General features: G+C 39.1%; 1 protein-coding gene across 1 annotated transcript; it reads right to left on the bottom strand.

Annotated features, from left to right (window-relative positions):
- Positions 1-1719: 1719 nt before the first annotated feature.
- On the bottom strand, positions 1720-8994 carry LOC126828764 (uncharacterized). The gene is made up of 3 exons (XM_050558737.2): positions 8658-8994; positions 3309-3554; positions 1720-2467 (listed from the first exon to the last, which is right to left on the bottom strand). Exons 1-3 carry the CDS (start codon positions 8905-8907, stop codon positions 2211-2213), a joined length of 753 nt encoding a protein of 250 aa, XP_050414694.1. The 5' UTR covers positions 8908-8994; the 3' UTR covers positions 1720-2210.
- Positions 8995-20129: the final 11135 nt, after the last annotated feature.

Genomic DNA, 20129 nt, shown 5'->3' with positions numbered 1-20129 from the left:
GAGGGTGGTGATTATTTTATCACTGTAAGTTATGGGAGGATGGTGTTTATTTTAACAAGGTAAGTAATGGGAGTGTGGTGATTATTTTATCACGGTAAGTAATGGAAGGGTGGGCATTATTTTATCACGGTAAGTAATGGCAGTGTGGTGATTATTTTATCACGGTAAGTAATGGGAGGGTGGGGAATATTTTATCACGGTAAGTAATGGGAGGGTGGGGATTATTTTATCACGGTAAGTAATGGGAGGGTGGGGATTATTTTTTCACGGTAAGTAATGGCAGTGTGGTGTTTATTTTATCACGGTATGTAATGGAAGTGTGGTGATTGTTTTATCACGGTATGTAATGGCAGTGTGGTGATTATTTTATCACGGTAAGTAATGGGAGTGTGGTGATTATTTTAACACTGTAAGTAATGGGAGGTTGGTGATTATTTTATCACGGTAAGAAATGGGGGTGTGGTGATTATTTTATCACGGTAAGTAATGGGAGGGTGGGGATTATTTTATCACGGTATGTAATGGGAGTGTGGTGATTACTTTATCACGGTAAGTAATGGGAGTGTGGTGATTATTTTAAAACTGTAAGTAATGGGAGGGTGGTGATTATTTTATCACGGTAAGAAATGGGAGTGTGGCGAATATTTTATCGCGGTAAGTAATGGGAGAGTGGGGATTTATTTTATCACGGTAAGTAATGGGAGGGTGATGATTATTTTATCACTGTAAGTAATGGGAGGGTGGTGATTATTTAAACACTGTAAGTAATTGGAGTGTGGGGAGTATTTTATCACAGTAATTATTTTAACAATGTAAGTAATAACAGACTAGTGTTTATTTGTGGGTCCTTGGTGATTAATGGCAGTGTGATACAAATACGACGCATTGATACCTTAATATTTGAAACTGGTTTCATTGCCGCTGCACAACGATGAATGTAATGGGGTTTAGCGTCCTACTTGTTTGCACCTACCGGAATAATGGAGAATATCATGCACAATGTTTAGTACCCGCCAACGTGTACACTGAAGATAGGCTATTCGTACAATTCGAACGAATAACTATGTTCATGCCAGGACGGGGATTGCGTGGCCCAATGGTTAGCATAAGGTCTGTCATTGAGTCAACTGACGTGGTTTCGATTCCCCGGTTGTACGTGGCCAGGTGTAGGGTCGCCTGTCCAACCTCGTGGGTTTTCTCCGGGTCCTCCGGTTTCCTCCTACCGCTACAGACCCCTACGCGCAATCGAATTATTGAAATAAAATTGAACTAGTTTGTGTCGAGTGGACGTTAAACCCCACCTCTCTCTTTCTATTTTGAATCATGTGTTAGTTCCGAAATGAGTGGACGTTAAACTCTCTCTCTCTCTCTCTCTCTCTCTCTCGTGTCAGACCTTCCTACCTACACCATATAACTATGTATGCTCGACACAAACTAGGTCATTTCGGGACTAACATATGGTTTAATTTTATTTCAATAATTCGCTTGCGCGTAGGGGTCTTTAGCAGTGGGAGGAAACCGGAGGACCCGGAGAAAACCCACGAGGTTGGACAGGCGACCCTACTCCTTGCCACGTACAACCGGGGATTCGGAACAACGCCAGTTGACTCAATGACAGACTTTATGATACAGCGCGCGCACGCTAACCATTCAGCCATCCAACCCCCCCAATGTAATTGTAACAGTTTCTAGCTATAGTGTAGTCAACAAAAAAATAGCTTTTTGGTGAGACAATCATTTTATTACTAAATATCTATATACAGTAAAGTTGTCAATAAATGTGATTGGTTATCCCCCTTTAATGCAATACATAGGATTATTTGTCCCATGATCAAACCAATATTAAAATATCCAGTTTGGAGAACAAACAAAAATGTTAAAAGGTTTACCCCATCCAAATTCCTTATTATTCCAGAGCGAAGTATTTCCCTTTAACCAAAAGAATAAACTATTCCCTCAATTTTGTGCTTAAACACTTAGTTATGAATTTTATAGAACGGTTTTCTAATTCATGATTCCATGAAGAATATAATTCCAAGGACGGAGTGAGAACATTTAAAAAAATGAAAAAAAATACACTCTATTAAAAAACATATATTAATTAGAAATAAACAAATAAAATTATATAAAAAAAAATTGTGTGGCAAGCAACAGTCAATAAATATTTACATATTTGTGATTTTGTGTTTTTCTTCTATATTAAACAATATTTAATTGTTGAAGAAGGTTTTAGCGTCGACATCGACACATTCTTTTTGAGAAGGAGAGAAGATTCTTGGGGAACCACTTCTAGAGCGTGCGCAGGTACCAGCTTCCAGGGTTCGGCCATCTTGGCATCGAGCAAAGTATGGAGTAAAGGATCGCCCTTCCCATTCCTGGAATCCGTTACTCTTTCCAGCACAGTTGGGATATCTGACATTACAGGGTCGGCAATGAGCTCGTGCACACTGATTTCTTCGCTGGTCACCTAAAAACAAGAAAATAATATTGATAAAGCCACGTTTAATAAGGAAAGCCCACTACTTCCGGTCTTAATCTGAATCGGGAACAACATCACTTACTAATGTGAGGTTGCACATTTTATAATAAGGTTTTACGTGTACGTAATTTTACATTCACTATGTGCCAGTGTACTAATATATAACGGTCTTTGAAGATTATAGTGTAACTGATAGAAATTGTGTAATGGCTGAGAAATAACGGTGTTGCAGCTAACAGTAACAAGCACTGAGAGATAACAGTCTTTCAGCGCAAGTTAAACCAGTGCAACTGACAATCGCTAAGAAATGACGTTCTTAAATATTGAACGCCATTTAATAATTGTTAAAATACAGATGTGGCGTCATCCTTTGATGTTGGCGTACCATTATTTCCAATAATGTACGGGCAACTTGCCAATCGTATATTATCTATACTAGATGAAATATTGGACTCGCGTGCCGTATTTCATTGGAAAGCACTTGCAGGATAGTGTCTGTATTTTAAGTTGTTTAACGGTCTCGAGCTAAAGATATTGCGTAATATATTGAAACAACACTCGGCTAACGCCCTGTGCAGTATCAATATATTACTTAATATCTCGCTCTCGACCATTAAACCATACATTATATTTATTATCGTAGCATGGGTACTTGAGATACTAGACTATCTACGTTACGTCTTGTCAAAACTTCAAACACTCATAACATCGATCAGAATAAACCAATATAACCATTTTTCATTATCGATTTTTGAACTTTATCGGCAAGAATGGGCATATATCTATTTAAATCTTACATAATGCGTCTTTACGGTTAAAATGAACTTACAGGGATTGAGTAGTACAGGTCTTCCATTACAGTTGCCTTCAACCTTTGTGTAATCATTTTCACATTTCAGATTATCAGCATCAAACAGAGCTGGATAAATACATTCGTCTTGGAACTGTCCCAAATTACCAGATTCGTCCGTATTGACTTTTGAACAATTGTAGAAACCGGCGCAGTTATTGGCATCCGGGTACAAGCATGTTGGACACTGGGCACAATAACTAAAAACATCTTCGTATGCTCTTACTGAAATATACAAAACAATAATTATACATAATATAAATATACATAATACAAGTAATAGTTTTATTTTCCCAAAATGGCAGAAAACTGAAATGCAATGGGGTTTAATGTCCTTTTGTTTACGCTAAACGGACTAACGGGGCGATGATTTTGCCTACTATCATTACATGTGCATGCCAACGTGTAGACGAGACCTCAGTTAGGTCCGTCCTCGGCAGTCTCTTTCCGTCTACATCATTTGGAAGGGGGTGGGGGCAAGTGTAGTAATTCTCCAGGAACTTGCTCGGCCAACACCGGGATCGAACCGGGAACCTATTGGCCAGCGAACCAGCCATCGTCGCTCTTTGTCATGTTATAAATGAATTGAAATGAAATGGGGTTTAACAGCCTACTGTTTTGCTCCGACTGGGATTATGAAGACGGGATTGTCGTGCTGTACTTCAGCATTTAAAAGACTGGCTTGAGTTGGGTAATTTTAAATGCCCGACATGAAATATGTTTTAACCGTTGGGGAAAATGTTGTATCTCTGTGGTAAATCGGTATTCAAAGGGTTAAGCTGCTTTCTTTGATATTTACTTTTTATTAAGTTATTTGATCTATTTTCGCTGAACGTTCCTCAAAGATATATTATGATAGTCTCTATCATTCAGACAAATATTCTACAAACAAAGACTAGGAAGGTTCTGGGTGTGCGAGACTAATAGTGTAAGGGTGTCAAATATTTGTTTAAATTGACGCCTTGTCAATTGGGTGTTGATTTTGATTGGAAAGTGTGAAAACACGATAAGTGTGATGGCGGCAGCTGTGACAAGGAGGAAACAGTGACGTATCTTTGCAACTGAGGTAAAGTTTGACCGTCTGTTTACATGCTGATCAACGTGACGATCCAGAGATGATGGGAATTACCTTAATGTCTTAATTTATTGTGATTGTTTAAACACAAGGAGGCTCTACTGTATTTAACGGAAAACGATAATTTTCATTTTAGTGACTCTTTCAAAATCATGTAAAATATTATCACCGACGTTTTCAAGCATGGGCAAGAGGAGGTAACCCCACTCACACCGGTGGACGCGCACACCCGATGGCTAGATCTATTTGTTAAGGCCAACTCACTTTTCGTCAAGGTCGCTGAGATGTAAATATCCACACCCAATAGAGATTTGTTTCTTAGTTTGTTTTTTTTAAATCGTGTAGCTTTTAGCATGCCGTTTGTAAATATGAAAAGTTTGGCGAGGGTATTATTTTATTATGTTAGGGGTGGGAGGGGCGTCACTGAAATTTTTGATCTGGGGGGGACACATAGGTTTGTTAGGTAATTATGAATTTTGGTGTAATTATGACGTTAGATCTAAGTCAGTAAACAAAAATGTAGCAAAATAATTTGAAGAGAATAGAGTTTTAATATAATATATGTAGTGGACTGTTCAGATATATGTAGTAGATGTATATATGTACACAGGTAAAACTCTTAACATGATGTCATCACTATGGTGATAATACCCGGGTATATTTACTCAGATGTTTCTACACTCGCCACATCGACTAGAGATAATTGTTTAGAGGGTGGAGGTCGAACTATATTCCTTACTAGTATAGTTATATGAACAACCGACGAACCGAGGTAAATGAAATGAAATGGGGTGTAACGTCTTACTATTCTGCGCCGACTGGACAACCGAGATAATTACACCGCATTATTCCGTCAATCGCAACCTTCAGTGTCGTATATCAACTGGGGGAGCCACGGTGGCTAATTGAGTAAGACGCTGGTGTGCTAGCCTGGGGGTCTCTAGTTCCATCCCGGTGTTGGTCGAGAAAGTTCATTGGTATTTTCTGGCGTGGTTTTCTTTTGTCAGTGGTACCAGACGGAGGGTCTTAAAAGGACAGCTGCCTAGTCATTCGGATGAGAAGAAAACCCGAGGTCCCGTGTAAACATAGGCATACACGTAAATGATCCCTTGGCAGTTGGGATTCGATATAAGAGTAGGTCGTAGCGCCGCTGTGCGGGAAAAATTTCCCTCGTAGCAAACTGTATGGCGTATGCCCGTCTTCATTAACCCAGTCGGAGCAGAACAGTATGACGTTAAACCGCGTTTTATTTCATTTCATTTCATTTTATCAACTATGTACAAAGCTTCATAACGATATTTTGAATGATGTATGAGATATGCCCCGCGGTCAAAATAGGGACGGAAGCACCTGCGCGTATGATATTTTGGGGAGGACACCTAAGACAAACAACGAGGTTAGGCATGCGACGCTACTCCTTCTCAAACACACGCTTGAGATCGGAACCACGCCAGTTGACTCAATGACAGAACATATGATCTAACGCGAGAACATTAGATTCCCCCACCCCACCCCACAGTTTGTAGTGGAGGAAAGCCCTAAAAACCTAAACATCAATATCACACTGTAAACTTCCCTTACGACGACATCCGGTCAATCTGATTAAAACACAGATCCAATTTCGTTTCGTTTTTATAGTTCAAAATTTCGATTTTACTTGTCTTTACAACACTTGGATCTGGAAGCGTTGTTATTTAACTCGTGTTCTGCTTGAAATGAAGGGTTAGCCATTGTAGGCCATCGAAAGTATAAAAAACGAAACGAAATATAGATCTATATTTTAATTTGATTGACATCCGGTATTCTTCGCGTTAAAGATGAGCCCATCAACAATATTATTCAAATTGAATTTCAGATGATTGACAATAAGATACGCTTTATCATGTTTTTTAATGGGTAGTTAAAATTCCTGAAATTCATCACAAAGTACTTGTTACAATGGAAGTTCTACAAAAAGGAGACGAATTTCTTTAATTATACAGTCTGAGAGAGTTTCCTATCAATATAAATAAAAAGTTGAATAGTTACGTCAATATTTGAATAGTTTAGTTTGTCGGGGAAATAGGACAGATTACCTACACCCATCAATGTTATATTGTTTAAAATAGTGTTTATTTTCTGGGTGGATTTAGTAATACATTTAAGACATTAAAAAGAAATTGCATGATGTAGAAGTAACATAGAATTATTTTAAGAATTTATAAGTTTAAAAATAATATAGACACTTGTAACAAGTATTGTGCTATTATCAGACCAGGTTTAACTAGACGGCCGACTTTATCTTTGGGCTACTCAATTCGACATTTCGCACATTTCATCAAGAATGAAATGAAATTGGGTTTAACGTCCGGCTGCTCTGCTCCGATTGGGGTAATGAAGACGGGCGGGTATACACCATACAGTGTGCTACGAGAGAAATTTTGCTCGGGCAGCATCACTATTGCCCACTCTTATATCGAATTCCAACTGTCAAGGGATCTTTAACGTGCACGCCAATGTATACCCGGGACCTCAGTTTTACGTCTCATCCGAATGACTAGACAGCAAACATTGTTAGGCCCTCCGTCCTGCCCCACTGAAAAGGTGAAACCGCGTCAGAAAATCCCGATGAACTTTCTCGGCCAATGCAGGGATCGAACACGTGAGTCGGCGTCTTACATCAAGAATGGGAGAGAGAGAAATGGGGTTTAACGTCCACTCGACACAAACTAGGTCATTTTGGGACTAACATATGGTTCAATTTTATTTCAATAATTCACTTGCGCGTAGGGTATTTAGCAGTGGGAGGAAACCGGAGGATCCGGAGAAAACCCACGAGGTTGGACAGGCGACCCTACTTCTTGTCACGTATCAAGAATGAAACTGTGCTCTTGATATTGTACTACAACAAAACTTGATCATAATACGCATTTATTATCAATATTTCCTATTTCGCCACGCTCGACTGTCTATCTTCTTTAAACATGTACAACTACATTACGCTCCGCCACCCTTCGCCACCCATCCAATCAACACCAGCACCACCGCCACTCAACCCCACGTTTCCCACAATAGTTTAAGGTTGTATGTTAATGCATATATCATATATAATTACATCACTAAATCACATTATCTATATCTGATGTGTAAGATAAATCCTATCAAATCCCCTGACTAAAATGTATTGCGTTAGCCATTGAGAGTGAGTGATTAAGGCATCGGCTCACTGACGAGGATGATCGGGGTTCGATCCCGGTGTTGACCGAGAAAGCTTGGTCTCCTCTTGACAGTATCCATTCGTTCGGGTGGGAAGAAAACCCGAGGTTAGACACGGAGACTCAGTGATTAAGTCATCGGCTCACTAACCACTACCAGGAGGATCGGGGTTCTGACCGAGAAAGTAACTCTGGATATTCCAGCTTGGTCTCCTCTTGCCAATGTCCATTCGTTCGGGTGGGAAGAATACCCGAGGTTCCCAGTACACGTTGGCGCGCACATAAAGAGCTCTTGTCAGTTGGAATTCGAATTACCGTCGCTGTCTGGGCAAAATTTTCCAAATAACCACGCCCATCTTGATCAGCTCTTTTGGTGTCAGAACAGTTTATATGTGTATATCATGCAATTTTAACGAACCATTTGGTAATGTTTTTTTTTATATTTTCAAACATTTCAAACGTTTTTGTCAAAATCGACTTAAGACATAACATATAGAAAGTGTGAATTGGAATCATAAAATCTAAAATCCATTAAATCCAATCACATTATATACTACCGTAGAGCTGGAAATTATAAAATTTTGTCTGGAAAAATTCAGAATTGTAAATGTGCCAATCAGTCAGTAGTCATTTGCATTGTTCTGAAAGACTTAATTAATATGTTGTGAACGTGTGTGGGAGATAGCAGACATGGGCCTGGCATAGATTAACAAGATTGCTAGAACAAATTTAAAAGGAGATGGATTTATAAAGACGTCGCCATGTTTTTCACAGCTTAGCCCAATTAATTTTAAAAATATATAGTTACTTGCGAGCCCGATTTTCAGGTTTACAGTTCAAACACCATTTAACTTAAAATTAACTGGTGAGTTCGGTTAACGGTTCCAAATTAACTTCAAAATTATTGAAGGGTCATGTTTATAATTCACCAAAAATTACCGTAGAGTTAAGTTTACGGTTTAGGTTTACGGTTAACAAATAATACTGTAGACTCGGATTTACAGTTCAGAATTTAACTTAAATTATAAGATAACATCTCAGAATTGAATAATAACTTACTGGTAATTGATGGTTGATTTTGTTGTTTGTTTGAACAATCATCATAAGGGCCATTTTCTAAAACACAGTTACTGATTTGTTTGGAGAAAACCTTTCCTGGTCCGCATGATACATCCCATTTAAACGTCATCAGTTGGATAGAAAACTTGGTACAATCTGTAGGATTTGGCAAAAACTGGAACCGTGTGTTAGTAGCTCCCTGCACGGCTAAAACAGAGCATAACAGCAAAATACAAGCTATACTCCACATAATGTTACGATTTGTAGATTCCCGCCTTGTGCGAGCTCTGTTTCGTGAAACTAAATGTCTTCGTTTCGTTTCCCTTCTTTAAATAAAACGTCACTGATCCAAGTTTTTATATTGAGCACTGATGTAACGCCCTCTATTGTTTGAAGATGTAATACGTCATGTCCGCCTGTAGATACTCCCGCAGATAATTAATTCATTGTCCAGACGTGAGAATTATATAAATCAACAAAAAAACTACTTATTGGGTAAAGAAATGGTGGGTCTCGTTTATTTTAGGATTCGGATGAAATTGGGTGTAGATTGTGAACAAGAGAAAAAAACCATTGAACAAGGTTAAATTCGAGAGAAAATTAAAATAATCGTGAGAGGTTGGGTTTTAATTGAAGGAAACTTAAAACCTTTCAACGCATGTGTGAGTATAGAGGAACAAAAGGCATCTTGTAGCCCTACTGAAATGAAACGAAATGGAGTTTAACGTCCTACTGTTCTGCTCCTACTGAGCTAATGAAGACGGGCATACACCACACAGTGTGCCATGAGGACAATTTTGCCCGGACCGCTGCACTACAGCCTGTTCTTAAATCGAATTTCAACTGCTAAGGGATCTTTTACATGCACGCCTATGTGTACGCGGGATTTGGTGTTTTCTCACACCGGGACGACTAAAGAGCTGTCTTTGTCGGGCCTCCATCCGACACCACTGACAGGATGAAATTTCTCGGCCAACACCGAGATCGAACCCGCGACCTCCAGGCTAGCGAGCTAGCGTCTTACTCATTTAGCCAGTTTTCCCAGAGATAAACAAAGGGTAAACTTGTCTCTGGAATCGAGATTGGGTACCGGAGTGATTCATGGGTTTCGACCAGTCGTCTGGGTGTTATAAATGAAATACGGTTTAATGCCCTACTGCCCTGCTCCGACTGGGCTATTGAAGAGTGTCGGATGTTATAAAAATCATAGCTACGCCCCATTTACATTGACGTGCACGTAAAAGAAACCACGACTGTTGCAAAACTGCATGGCGTTTGTCCGTCTTAATTATCCCCGCCCCCGGAGGCCTGGTACGTGACAGGGAGTAGGGTCGCCTGCCGAACATCATCATGGGTTTTTCCGCCCCCACCCACCGCTAAAGATCCTTGCTTACAGGTGAATTATTGAAATAAAATTGTAAAATCCATCCCGATTGCTACATAAAAATAGGACGTTAAACCCCATTATTTCATTTCCTTGCTGGTCAGATATTTTCCGTGTTGAGTTGTTGTGGGTTATATGATGACAAACTATATTATTTTATTTTTCAACTTCAGACATCGTCAGTACAACCATACCTCTAACTGTTTAAACATTTTCCTTTACAAGAAGGATGAATAAAATAATAAATATTGATCTGGCTTATCCGGTCACCTTGATATAATAACAACGATAAATGGCAAGTTTGTCAGGGCGTTGTGGATTTTTAATGTTATGACTCTTGTCTTATAGATCTACATCTTTTTTATTCTGTTGAGCCGTGGTACCATTCTGCATATAGAGATCCATCTACTTCTGTTATTATGGGCAATTCGTGGCTAAGTGGGTAAGATGTTGGCTCGCTAGCCTGGAGGTCGGGTGTTCGATCCCTGCATTGGCCGAGAAAGTTAATACCGATTTTCCGGCGTGGTTTCTCCTTGTCAGTGATGCAGGACGGAGGGCCTGACAAGGACAGCTGTTTAGTCGTTCGGATGGGACGAAAAACCGAGGTCCCGTGTACTCATTGGCGTGCACGTAAAAGATCCCTTGGCAGTTGGAATTCGATATATGAGTAGGCCGTAGCGCCGCTGCCCGGGCAAAATTTCCCTCATAGCACACTGTATGGCGTATACCCGTCTTCATTAGCCCAGGCTAGGAGCAGAACAGTAGGACGTTAAACCCCATTTCATTTGATTTCATTTCCTTCATTTTATGGGCAATTCTTAATTTTAAGGAATTTTTGCTCATAAGATGTTTTATGCATTGGTGTTTCTTCTGAACTTGGATTGCTTCAAACTTTAAAATTGTCATTAAAATGTTCGCATGTTACTAATGGATGATATATTTCACCCATATCTTTATCTTTTACAATTTCAGGGATTTTCTAAAACTTGATGGGGTTCTGTAATACTTAACATCGAGATTCAATATAGCTTACTTAACACTATGGAGAAGTCAAACGTTCTTGCAAATATATACTCAAATTTACTTAGGACTAGAGCATAGTCAATCTCACTTAGCACAAGGTAATAGCCAAACTAACATAGTACCAGGGCATAGCCAAACTAACTTAGCAACAGGTAAACCAACTTAGCACCAAGTCATAGCCAAGCTAAGACAGCAGCAAGGGATAGCCAAACAAACCCAGTCCAAAGGAATATCTAATCTAACTTAGCACCAGGGCATAGCAAAACTGACACAGCGCCAAGGAATAGCCGAACTAACACAGCACCAATGAACAGTCAGAATAACACAGCACCAAGGAAAGCCAAACTAACATAGTACCAAGGGCGGGAGGAACAGTCAAACTAAAACACAGCACCAAGGGGCAGCCAAACTAACACAAAACCAAGGGACAGCCAAGCTAATATAGTACCAAGGGCGGGAGGAACAGTCAACTAAGGACAGCACCAAGCCATAGTAAAGCTAACTTAGCGCCTAGACATAGCCAAACTAAGGCAACACCGAGGAACAACCAAACTCGCACAGCACCCAAAGGACAACCAAACTAGCACTGCATCAATGGGCAGCCAAACGCACACAGCATCCAAGGGACAACTACACTAACATAGCAACCAAGAGACAACCAAACTAACAGAGCACTCAAGGGGCAGCCAAACGCACACAGCATCCAAGGGACAGCCAAACGAACACAGCACCAAGGGACGGTCAAACCAACACAGCAAAGCCAAACCAACTTGGCACAAAAAGATAACCTTACTTAATTAGCACCGAGGCATATGCAAGGTACCTCAGCACCATTTTCAGTATCACTCATCTCAACCGTAATTTCGTTTTGAAACGGTTTTATGGGTAATACTTTTCTCAAGAGAAATGAGGGAAACGCCTTCATTATTATGTCTTTTTTTCCAGATTTTAATTAAACCGAAGAAACGTGTTGGATATAGTAGCTACTCCTTTATAGACTATTAACTCCACGCTTCTTAACCCCAGTTATACATAAAGATGTTTCATTTAAACGTTATTAGATAAACTTATTCATTCGTCAATCCCCTTCAATAAAACCACAAATATTCCCAGACGAACGGATAGCTTTTATTCCTAATCGTAACGTACTCGGTACGATTTGTAGACTTTTCATATTTCTATAACCTCTGCAACATTGAACGTGTTTAAGTTGTACCATTTACAATGTTTGTTTTCCGGTTTTTGAGTAGGTAGTTGTTCACATATAGCTCCCAGATTTCAGCCTGTGGTAATATATTTCAGCAAACAAAACATAGGTTATTAGTCATTTCCATTTACCCTTTATATTGTACATTATGGCTTTTCTACTATTTATTTAGGATTTTTTTTCTGGCAGTTTCTCAAAGGAGTGCATTGATATGAACAATAGGCATCATCCCCGGCACGCACACCAGTTCTAGTCGGTTTAACATCGTATAATAAGTGGCCTACACGGTTTGAACAATTTTTAAATAATAAAAAGACTGGTGTGTTTGCGGGTGGTTGATGTTTTATTAAATGGGTGTTTACACTTAGGTATTAAATATTGATAATATTAAACTTCCAATCCGTGCGTCATTCAGATAAAATTGTTTTGACTAATTATGCTGGTGGAGTGTTGAAATGAAGTTTAGTTAAAACCAAATTAGGATTAGGGGAACGATTCTTATTGCGAGTAGGGCCTTGATACCTGAAAGAGAAATTATATTTGTTTTTATGCTCTTCTGTAACGATTATCAGCCCCGGTGGATCTGTGGGTCTCAGATTCAATCACGTTCTTCGTGATTTTCGAGTTATTTGCCCTTGTCAGGGTGTAGGAAATGTGAAATGAAATGAAATGGGGTTTAACTTCCTACTGTTCTGCTCCGACTGGGCTAAAGAAGACGGGCAGACGCCATACAGTGTGCTAAAAGGGCAATTTTGCCCGGACAGCGGCACTGCGGTCTACTCTTATATCATATTTCAACTGACAATGGTTCTTTTACGCCCACGCCAATGTGTACATGGGACCTTGGTTTTGTGCCCCATTCGAACGATTATACGTTGTCCCTTACCAAGCCCTCTGTCCTGCCTCACTGACAATGGTTCTTTTACATCCACGCCAATGTGTACATGCAACCTTGGTTTTGTGTCCCATCCGAACGACTATGCCTTGCCAAGCCCTCTGTCCTGTCTCACTGACACGGGACCTCCAGTTTAGCAAGCCAACGTCTTACTCGCTGAGCCATAATGGCGGTAAAGGTAAATGTTTTGATTTCAAAATTATTTCTGTTTAAAAAGAACGTAAAACTGTTTCTAGCGGTAACTTCTTGGTGTAAAGTTTTATTCAGACGATTATAATCAATTAAAAATTGAAAGATATTTTTCCTCTCCGATCAACCTTTACGTGTGAATATGTAAAGAAACTTAAATTCTAACATCACCATGTTATATTTCACGAAAGAATATAAATATATGTTTTGCTCTTAAACACACCATTATTGCAGTAAGGAAATCCTCGATAAAAATATTATTTGCTTTATAAACTACCTTGTTTGTATATATATTTTATTTATTTTATTTAAAGAAGCACCTAACCGAGAAAGTTCCAAGAGAATTTTCAAGCGTGGTTTCAGCTTGTCGGTGGTGGCACGAGAAGGCGCCTTGACTCAGGTCTGTCAGTAGAGACTCAGCTTTTGAAGTAGCTTTTTCAAATTTGGAAATGAAATGAAATGAAATGGGGTTTAACACCTTACTGTTTTCATATTTGGTTTGAAGCAGTGTGGTCATGAGAGAATGGTCCAGAACTATTCCCCCTCTTCCGAAAACCTCGTGAACGCGATAGAGGCTATAGCTTTTAACAAATCTTTTTCAAATTTGGACTAACCCCATCGATTATCACCATTCAATGTTCACCCTTGTAAACGCGATAGAGACTATAATATACATGTACTCTTCAAAAAAAGAAACGCACAGCCCATTTTTCACATTTTTTATTTCCATAAATCTTACTTGTTTTTAATATCACTATGTAACGATAAAAGAAATTCACGATTGGTTTTAAATGTAGGGTCACTAATTATGACTGGTCATACTTTTGTCAAAATTTGTTTTCGCTTGATTGCACCAAGACACCTAAGTTTAACAACATCGCAAACTTTGTGCATGAAACCCAAATATAAAGCCTTTAAAATCCCGGGGTTCTCGGTTCCAACATCAGTTGCCCATGTAAACACTGAGCGTGCCAAGTGATGCTGCATCTGAACGAAGACCAACGTAACAACATTATCGGTTGGTTACAAGCAGGTGAATGAATCCCAGACAGATGTAGCGAGGCTGCTGAATGTTTCCCAGAGTACCATTTCTCGCATTTCGGATAGGTACCGACAGCGATAAGATCAACACGTGACCGCCCAAGCTCAGGCCAACCAAGATTGACCCCACTTGCCCTGGATCGCCACATCCGGTTACGTTATTTGTGGAAACGGTTCACAACAGCGACCTCTACTGCAGCAGCAATTCCTGGACGGCGTAGGATCTCAGACAAGACAGTCCATAGACGCCTACGTGAAACCGTATTACGAGCCAGACGTCCGTTTAGAGATGTTGTTTTGAAATAGACCGACACCGTCAAATCCGACTCAATGGGTTCAGACACACAGGGTATAGCCACAACAACGCTGGAGAACAGTTTGGTTCAGCGACGAGTGGCGGTTCCTGTTGCATGGAGGCGATTGTAAAGCGAGGGTATACCGACGACGAAATGTCACTATGCGTTTCATTTTTTGAAGGGTATATTAAACAGATCCTTTTCAAATATGGGGAGAATCACTGGAATCATGAGAAGACGAACGTTATCGATTACATACCTTATTTTTGTTCAGAGTATAATTTAGACGTATTTTGTTATCGGTTTAAACATGCATTATGCAAGAGCTAAATCTGCCTATTGCAGGTCTTTCTTTAGGCCTGAAATGTTTTCTAAAGTATTAATTAGACATTAATTAACTGATCCCGGCCTTAATCAACTCTCGACGGCATCAGATTTCTCCGATATTAAATAGATTAGAATGGTTCAGCGATACTTTGATTTTATCAAATATGGAGGACCGAGACTAAGCTTCGATCAACCAGTACGGTGGTTGAAATTATTGCACACGTCTGTCAAACCTTCAAAGGCTAATATCTTAGCTTGCAATAGAGTAAATTGAATGGAACTTTCAAATTATTCATTTTAAACCATCTACTTTCGAACTATTATAGCAAGAATGGCTAGTTCTTTATCTAAATCTTACATAATGTATCTTTAATCTAAATATTTCTATAGGGGGGGGGGGGACATGTATCAAGTGCGCCATGATAAATAGGATTGTTGATATAAACGAAGAAATGTACGAACACCTCTCGACATTTACTTTATCTTGTATTTAAACAGTCTAACCATACACCCTAATTCTAGATTGTTACCTTGAACTTTTAAAAAACACATCGTAGATCTAGTGCATGCGCTGTCTGTCCTGTAACATTGAACAGATTTAAAGTTTTGTAAAAAGGAGAAAAGAAATAAAGATGATAGTATTTCTTAACCGGAAATGAAATGAAATGGGGTTTACAGTCCTAATTTTCTGCACTGACTGGGTTAGTATGCCAATCTGATTAAAACACAGATCCTATTTCGTTTCGTATTTTTATTGTTCAAAATTTCGTTTTACTTGTCTTTACTACACTAAGATCTGGAAGAGTTGTTAAATAACCCGCGTTCTGGGTGATGTGATGGGTTAACCAATGAAACGGTCTGTTACGGCGAGTTTTTGGCGTGGGGTACACGGAACTGTGGGTAACCCACTAGAAATATCAACGATGACTGGTTAATAAAATGACTGACGTCATAGATCAATCAAAAGCCTCTAGTATGACTCTAACACTGATCTATATACAGAAATCAGTGTCTCTGACGCAACCTTCCACTACAACCTGTCAGATCTTCATGTAGTAGAGGCCATCGACAGTATAGAAAAACAAAACGAAATATAGATCTGTATTTTAATCAGATTGGGCATGCGCCATACAGTGCACTACGGCCTATACTTCATTTCGAAGTTCCAGCTGTCAAGGGTTATTTTAGTCTTGCACGATAATGCGTAAACGGGATCTCAATTTTACGTCCTACCCGACCGACTAGACACTGTTCCTTGTCAGACCCTCCGTCCTACGCCACTGACAAGGGGAACCTCGCCGGAAAATACAGAGAAACTTTTTCGGTTGAGACCTCCGGGGTTAGCGAGCCAGCGTCTTACTCGCTGAGCCATCGCGTCTCTCACACACTCACCAGCCTAAATAGCTTTCAAGTAATTGGTAATAATTTTAGGGCATCAAATAACATGTAAATTGAAATTTAAATATTCTTTAACATTACAAGATCATAATCAACTCTCTTGATTTCAAGTAGATTAGAACAATAAAATAGGTAATCAAGACTTATTCTCGTTTGTCAAGTGCTGTTTCTACGATAATAAACAATCTATGTTACACTGTGATAAAACTTCAAACACTCATAACTTCCCACAGAATAAAGTAATTTGACTATTATTTTTAAACTATTATATCAAGAACGGCTAGTTCGTTCTCAATATCTGTAACACTGCAGATAACAGAAGATCAGCATAATTGATAAGATCTTTATAAAGAACATGAAATAGACATAATTCGGGAGGAGGTCTATTCCAAGTCTTACTTACTGTCAGTAAACTCCTGCTTATATAGCGTTCAACAATTAGGGAAGATAGACATAGGTGATCATCATATATGGTATTGTTTATTTATCAAATTATGGTGGGGATCACGTGGCTAAGTGGGTAAGACACTGGCTCGCTAGTCTGGAGGTCGGGTGTTCGATCCCTTCATTTGCCGAGAAAGTTCATCCAGATTTTCCGGCGTGGTTCCCCCTTGTCAGTGATGCAGGACGGAGGGCCTGACAAGGACAGCTGTCTAGTCCTTCGGATGAGACGAAAAACCGAGGTCCCGTGTATTCATTGGAATGCACGTAAAAGATCCCTTGGCAGTTGGAATTCGATATAGCACACTGTATGGCGTATGCCCGTCTTCATTAGCCCAGTATATGAGCAGAACAGTAGGACATTAAACCCCATTTCATTTCATTTCATTTCAAATTATGGTGTCTGTAATTACACTGCATATTTCCTTGGAAGTCATTGTCAGGTCATAGTATGAGACACTGACCACTACTACATTCTCTTTAAAGTTATGCCGAGTGTTATACACAGATCATGTGTAGCTCGTAAAGAACATATTGAATTAATTAGATGTTTAATAAGATCGTAGGCAGCCCGTGTCTTAACAGAAGTTTATACAGAGGTGAAACGTCAATATCATATATTATCAAATCTAGCAGAGTTCATAAAGTTGTATGCACCTAAATGGTCGTTCAGTTTGATGAAAAGTATAAATCACTTTGTCACATATCTTACATAGTGCATCTTTAAGTATATACTAGTAATGTGTGTACAACTTATAATGAACCGTCCTGATTTTGTAGTCTGGTTTCAGTGTGCGATTAAATAGAGTTGTCGCGACGTGAACAGGTAAATCTAATTAAGCCAGGTGTATTATTTATTATGTATGTAACAATCGTAATGACAACAATACATGTAGGTAAAAAGTAAATAAAGGTGACGAAAGATAAAGTCAAGTCTTTGATAAACTCGACACGTGCTTTACATAACGCACCTGTTTTACCCTTCCTCAAAGGTCATTCCACTTAGGAGGGCTGGATGTGGGTTTTGTTCTTTGCTTTTGGGGGTGGTCTTTTTTGTTGTTGTTGTTTTGGAACAGAGGGCAAGCAGACAAGGGGCTTAGATTAAATATTCTAATACGGAAAAAAAATCTTTTTTTTCTTTGGTTCAATTTTCATGTTTTGCATGTTTGTTTTTGTTAATGCTATTTTTTTTTTATTTTGTATTTTTTTAGTTTGGAACATGGGGGAATCAGATAAGAGAGGCTTAGATCAAATATTCTAATACGACAAACAAATCCCTACCGTTCTTTGCTGTGGTTTAATTTTCATGTTTTGTCTGTTTGTTTTTGTTAAGACTAGGACACCAGCATATCATTTTAAATTCACATCAAGTTTACGTTAAGACTGAGAATGACAATGTAAGAATTTCTATAAATTTGCTGGGTCAGTCACATGGTTACTGAAGGTAATGTTATTTGGTTCAAATTCCTGTGCGGGTCGAGAAGGGCCTTTACACTATTTCGGTCTCAATTGAAGACTAGCTAGTCTCTATCATTCAGACAAATACTCTACAAATATTAAGTTGAAGACTAGGAGGTTCTGAGTGACCGAGACTAAATAATAGAAAGTGGAAACTCAAATAACAGAGTAAATGTGTGAATCAAATTTACAAAGGTCATAATCATTGCTTCGGGATGTATTGGTGTCTTAGGGATTTCCCTACTGCTGTTCTGGGGATCTCCCTCCTATGCCGGGAACCACGGTGGCTAAGTGGGTAAGACGCTGGCTTCGATTCCGGTGTTGGCCGAGAAAGTTCATCGGGATTTTCCGGCAGATTCCCCCTGTCAGTGGTGTAGGACGAGGGTGGTTGAGCTAACAGGAATAGCTGTCTAGTCGTTCGGGTGGAAAGTAAAAGCGAGGTCCCGTGTTCACATTGGAGTAGGCCGTTGCGCCGCAGGCGGAGCAAAATTTCCCTCATAGCACACTGTATGGCGTATGCTTGTTCTTCATTATCCCAGTTCAGAGCAGAACAGTAGGGCGTTAATCCCCATTTCATTTCATTTCATTTCATTTCCTTCCTTTGTCATTCACATCGTATCTAACAAGTCGTCTGTGGTTCAATCCTATGCAAGAGTATCGCTGCCAATATTAAATGCTCTGCTAAAATGTCTTTTACATTTGATGACGTGTAAAAAGTACAATGTACAAAGTCTTAATACCGATAATGATAAAGTCAAAATACCTCGAAGGGCAAAGTTAAATGTACGACGTCAAATGCAATGTGTCAAATGTTTAATGGAAAATGCTGTTTATGACGTGTCTACATTTTACATTTCCTTCATTACATTTTACATTTGAGCTCTGACGCATCTCATTTGTCCTTCACGCTCTCTACATAGCATCTTACACAGAGCACTAAGTTTGATATGCAAATGTGGGATATCACGTGACTTCACATATACGGAAACGAGGCCGAGCTCAACCTCGCACACTATAAACCAGCATTCTATAAGATATTTACCACACGATATTGAGGCAATCAACATGGCACACTATAAGAAATTCGCTGGACGACCGTGTCTGCAATAAAATCATGTGAATGGTATAGCCAATCCAACTCGTCGACAAATAACATAAAATGAAAGTATAGTCTATATTTAGTAATTAGGTTACTGTCGGACACAGACACATTTCTTTCGACAAAACAACGAAGATTTTTCTTTCTCTAAAGTACGTAATAATGAATGTGCCAGGAAATAATTGATGATAGGTTCAAAGAGACATAGAAACATACTTTCCAGTGATGTATAACACGATAACTGGAATTTCGTATTAAAACCCGTATTTCTGACATTTTAAACCCTCGGCACCGCCCCACGCTCTCTCTCTAAATTTTAGTACAGGCTAATTAACTTTAATCCATTCAAAAAAAAATCATTGTGCTCAACAAATAATGAATATACGTGTACTTAAAGAGAGATCTGTGAACGTGCTTTTCACTGATAAAATGATATCTGGAATTTCGTCGTATGACCCGTATTTGGACATTGAATACCCTTCCATACAATCCCACATAAAACCTATATAAATAATGTCAGCGTTTTAATTGCATTCTATCTATATTCCACAGTATTAAAATACTTGATTTAAAAACAATGAATGACCTATAACAAAAATAAAACAACAATTTACAACAAAAACTAAACACAGATACGCCTAATGTCACAGTGAATTTAAGACTGTATTCACACCGTGTCACATGTCAACAGAATATAAATTACGTCTGTTAAAG

This window comes from Patella vulgata, chromosome 7, assembly GCF_932274485.2.
Source record: "Patella vulgata chromosome 7, xgPatVulg1.2, whole genome shotgun sequence".
NCBI classification, from domain to species: domain Eukaryota; kingdom Metazoa; phylum Mollusca; class Gastropoda; family Patellidae; genus Patella; species Patella vulgata.
This window is presented reverse-complemented; position numbering and strand designations above follow the sequence as displayed.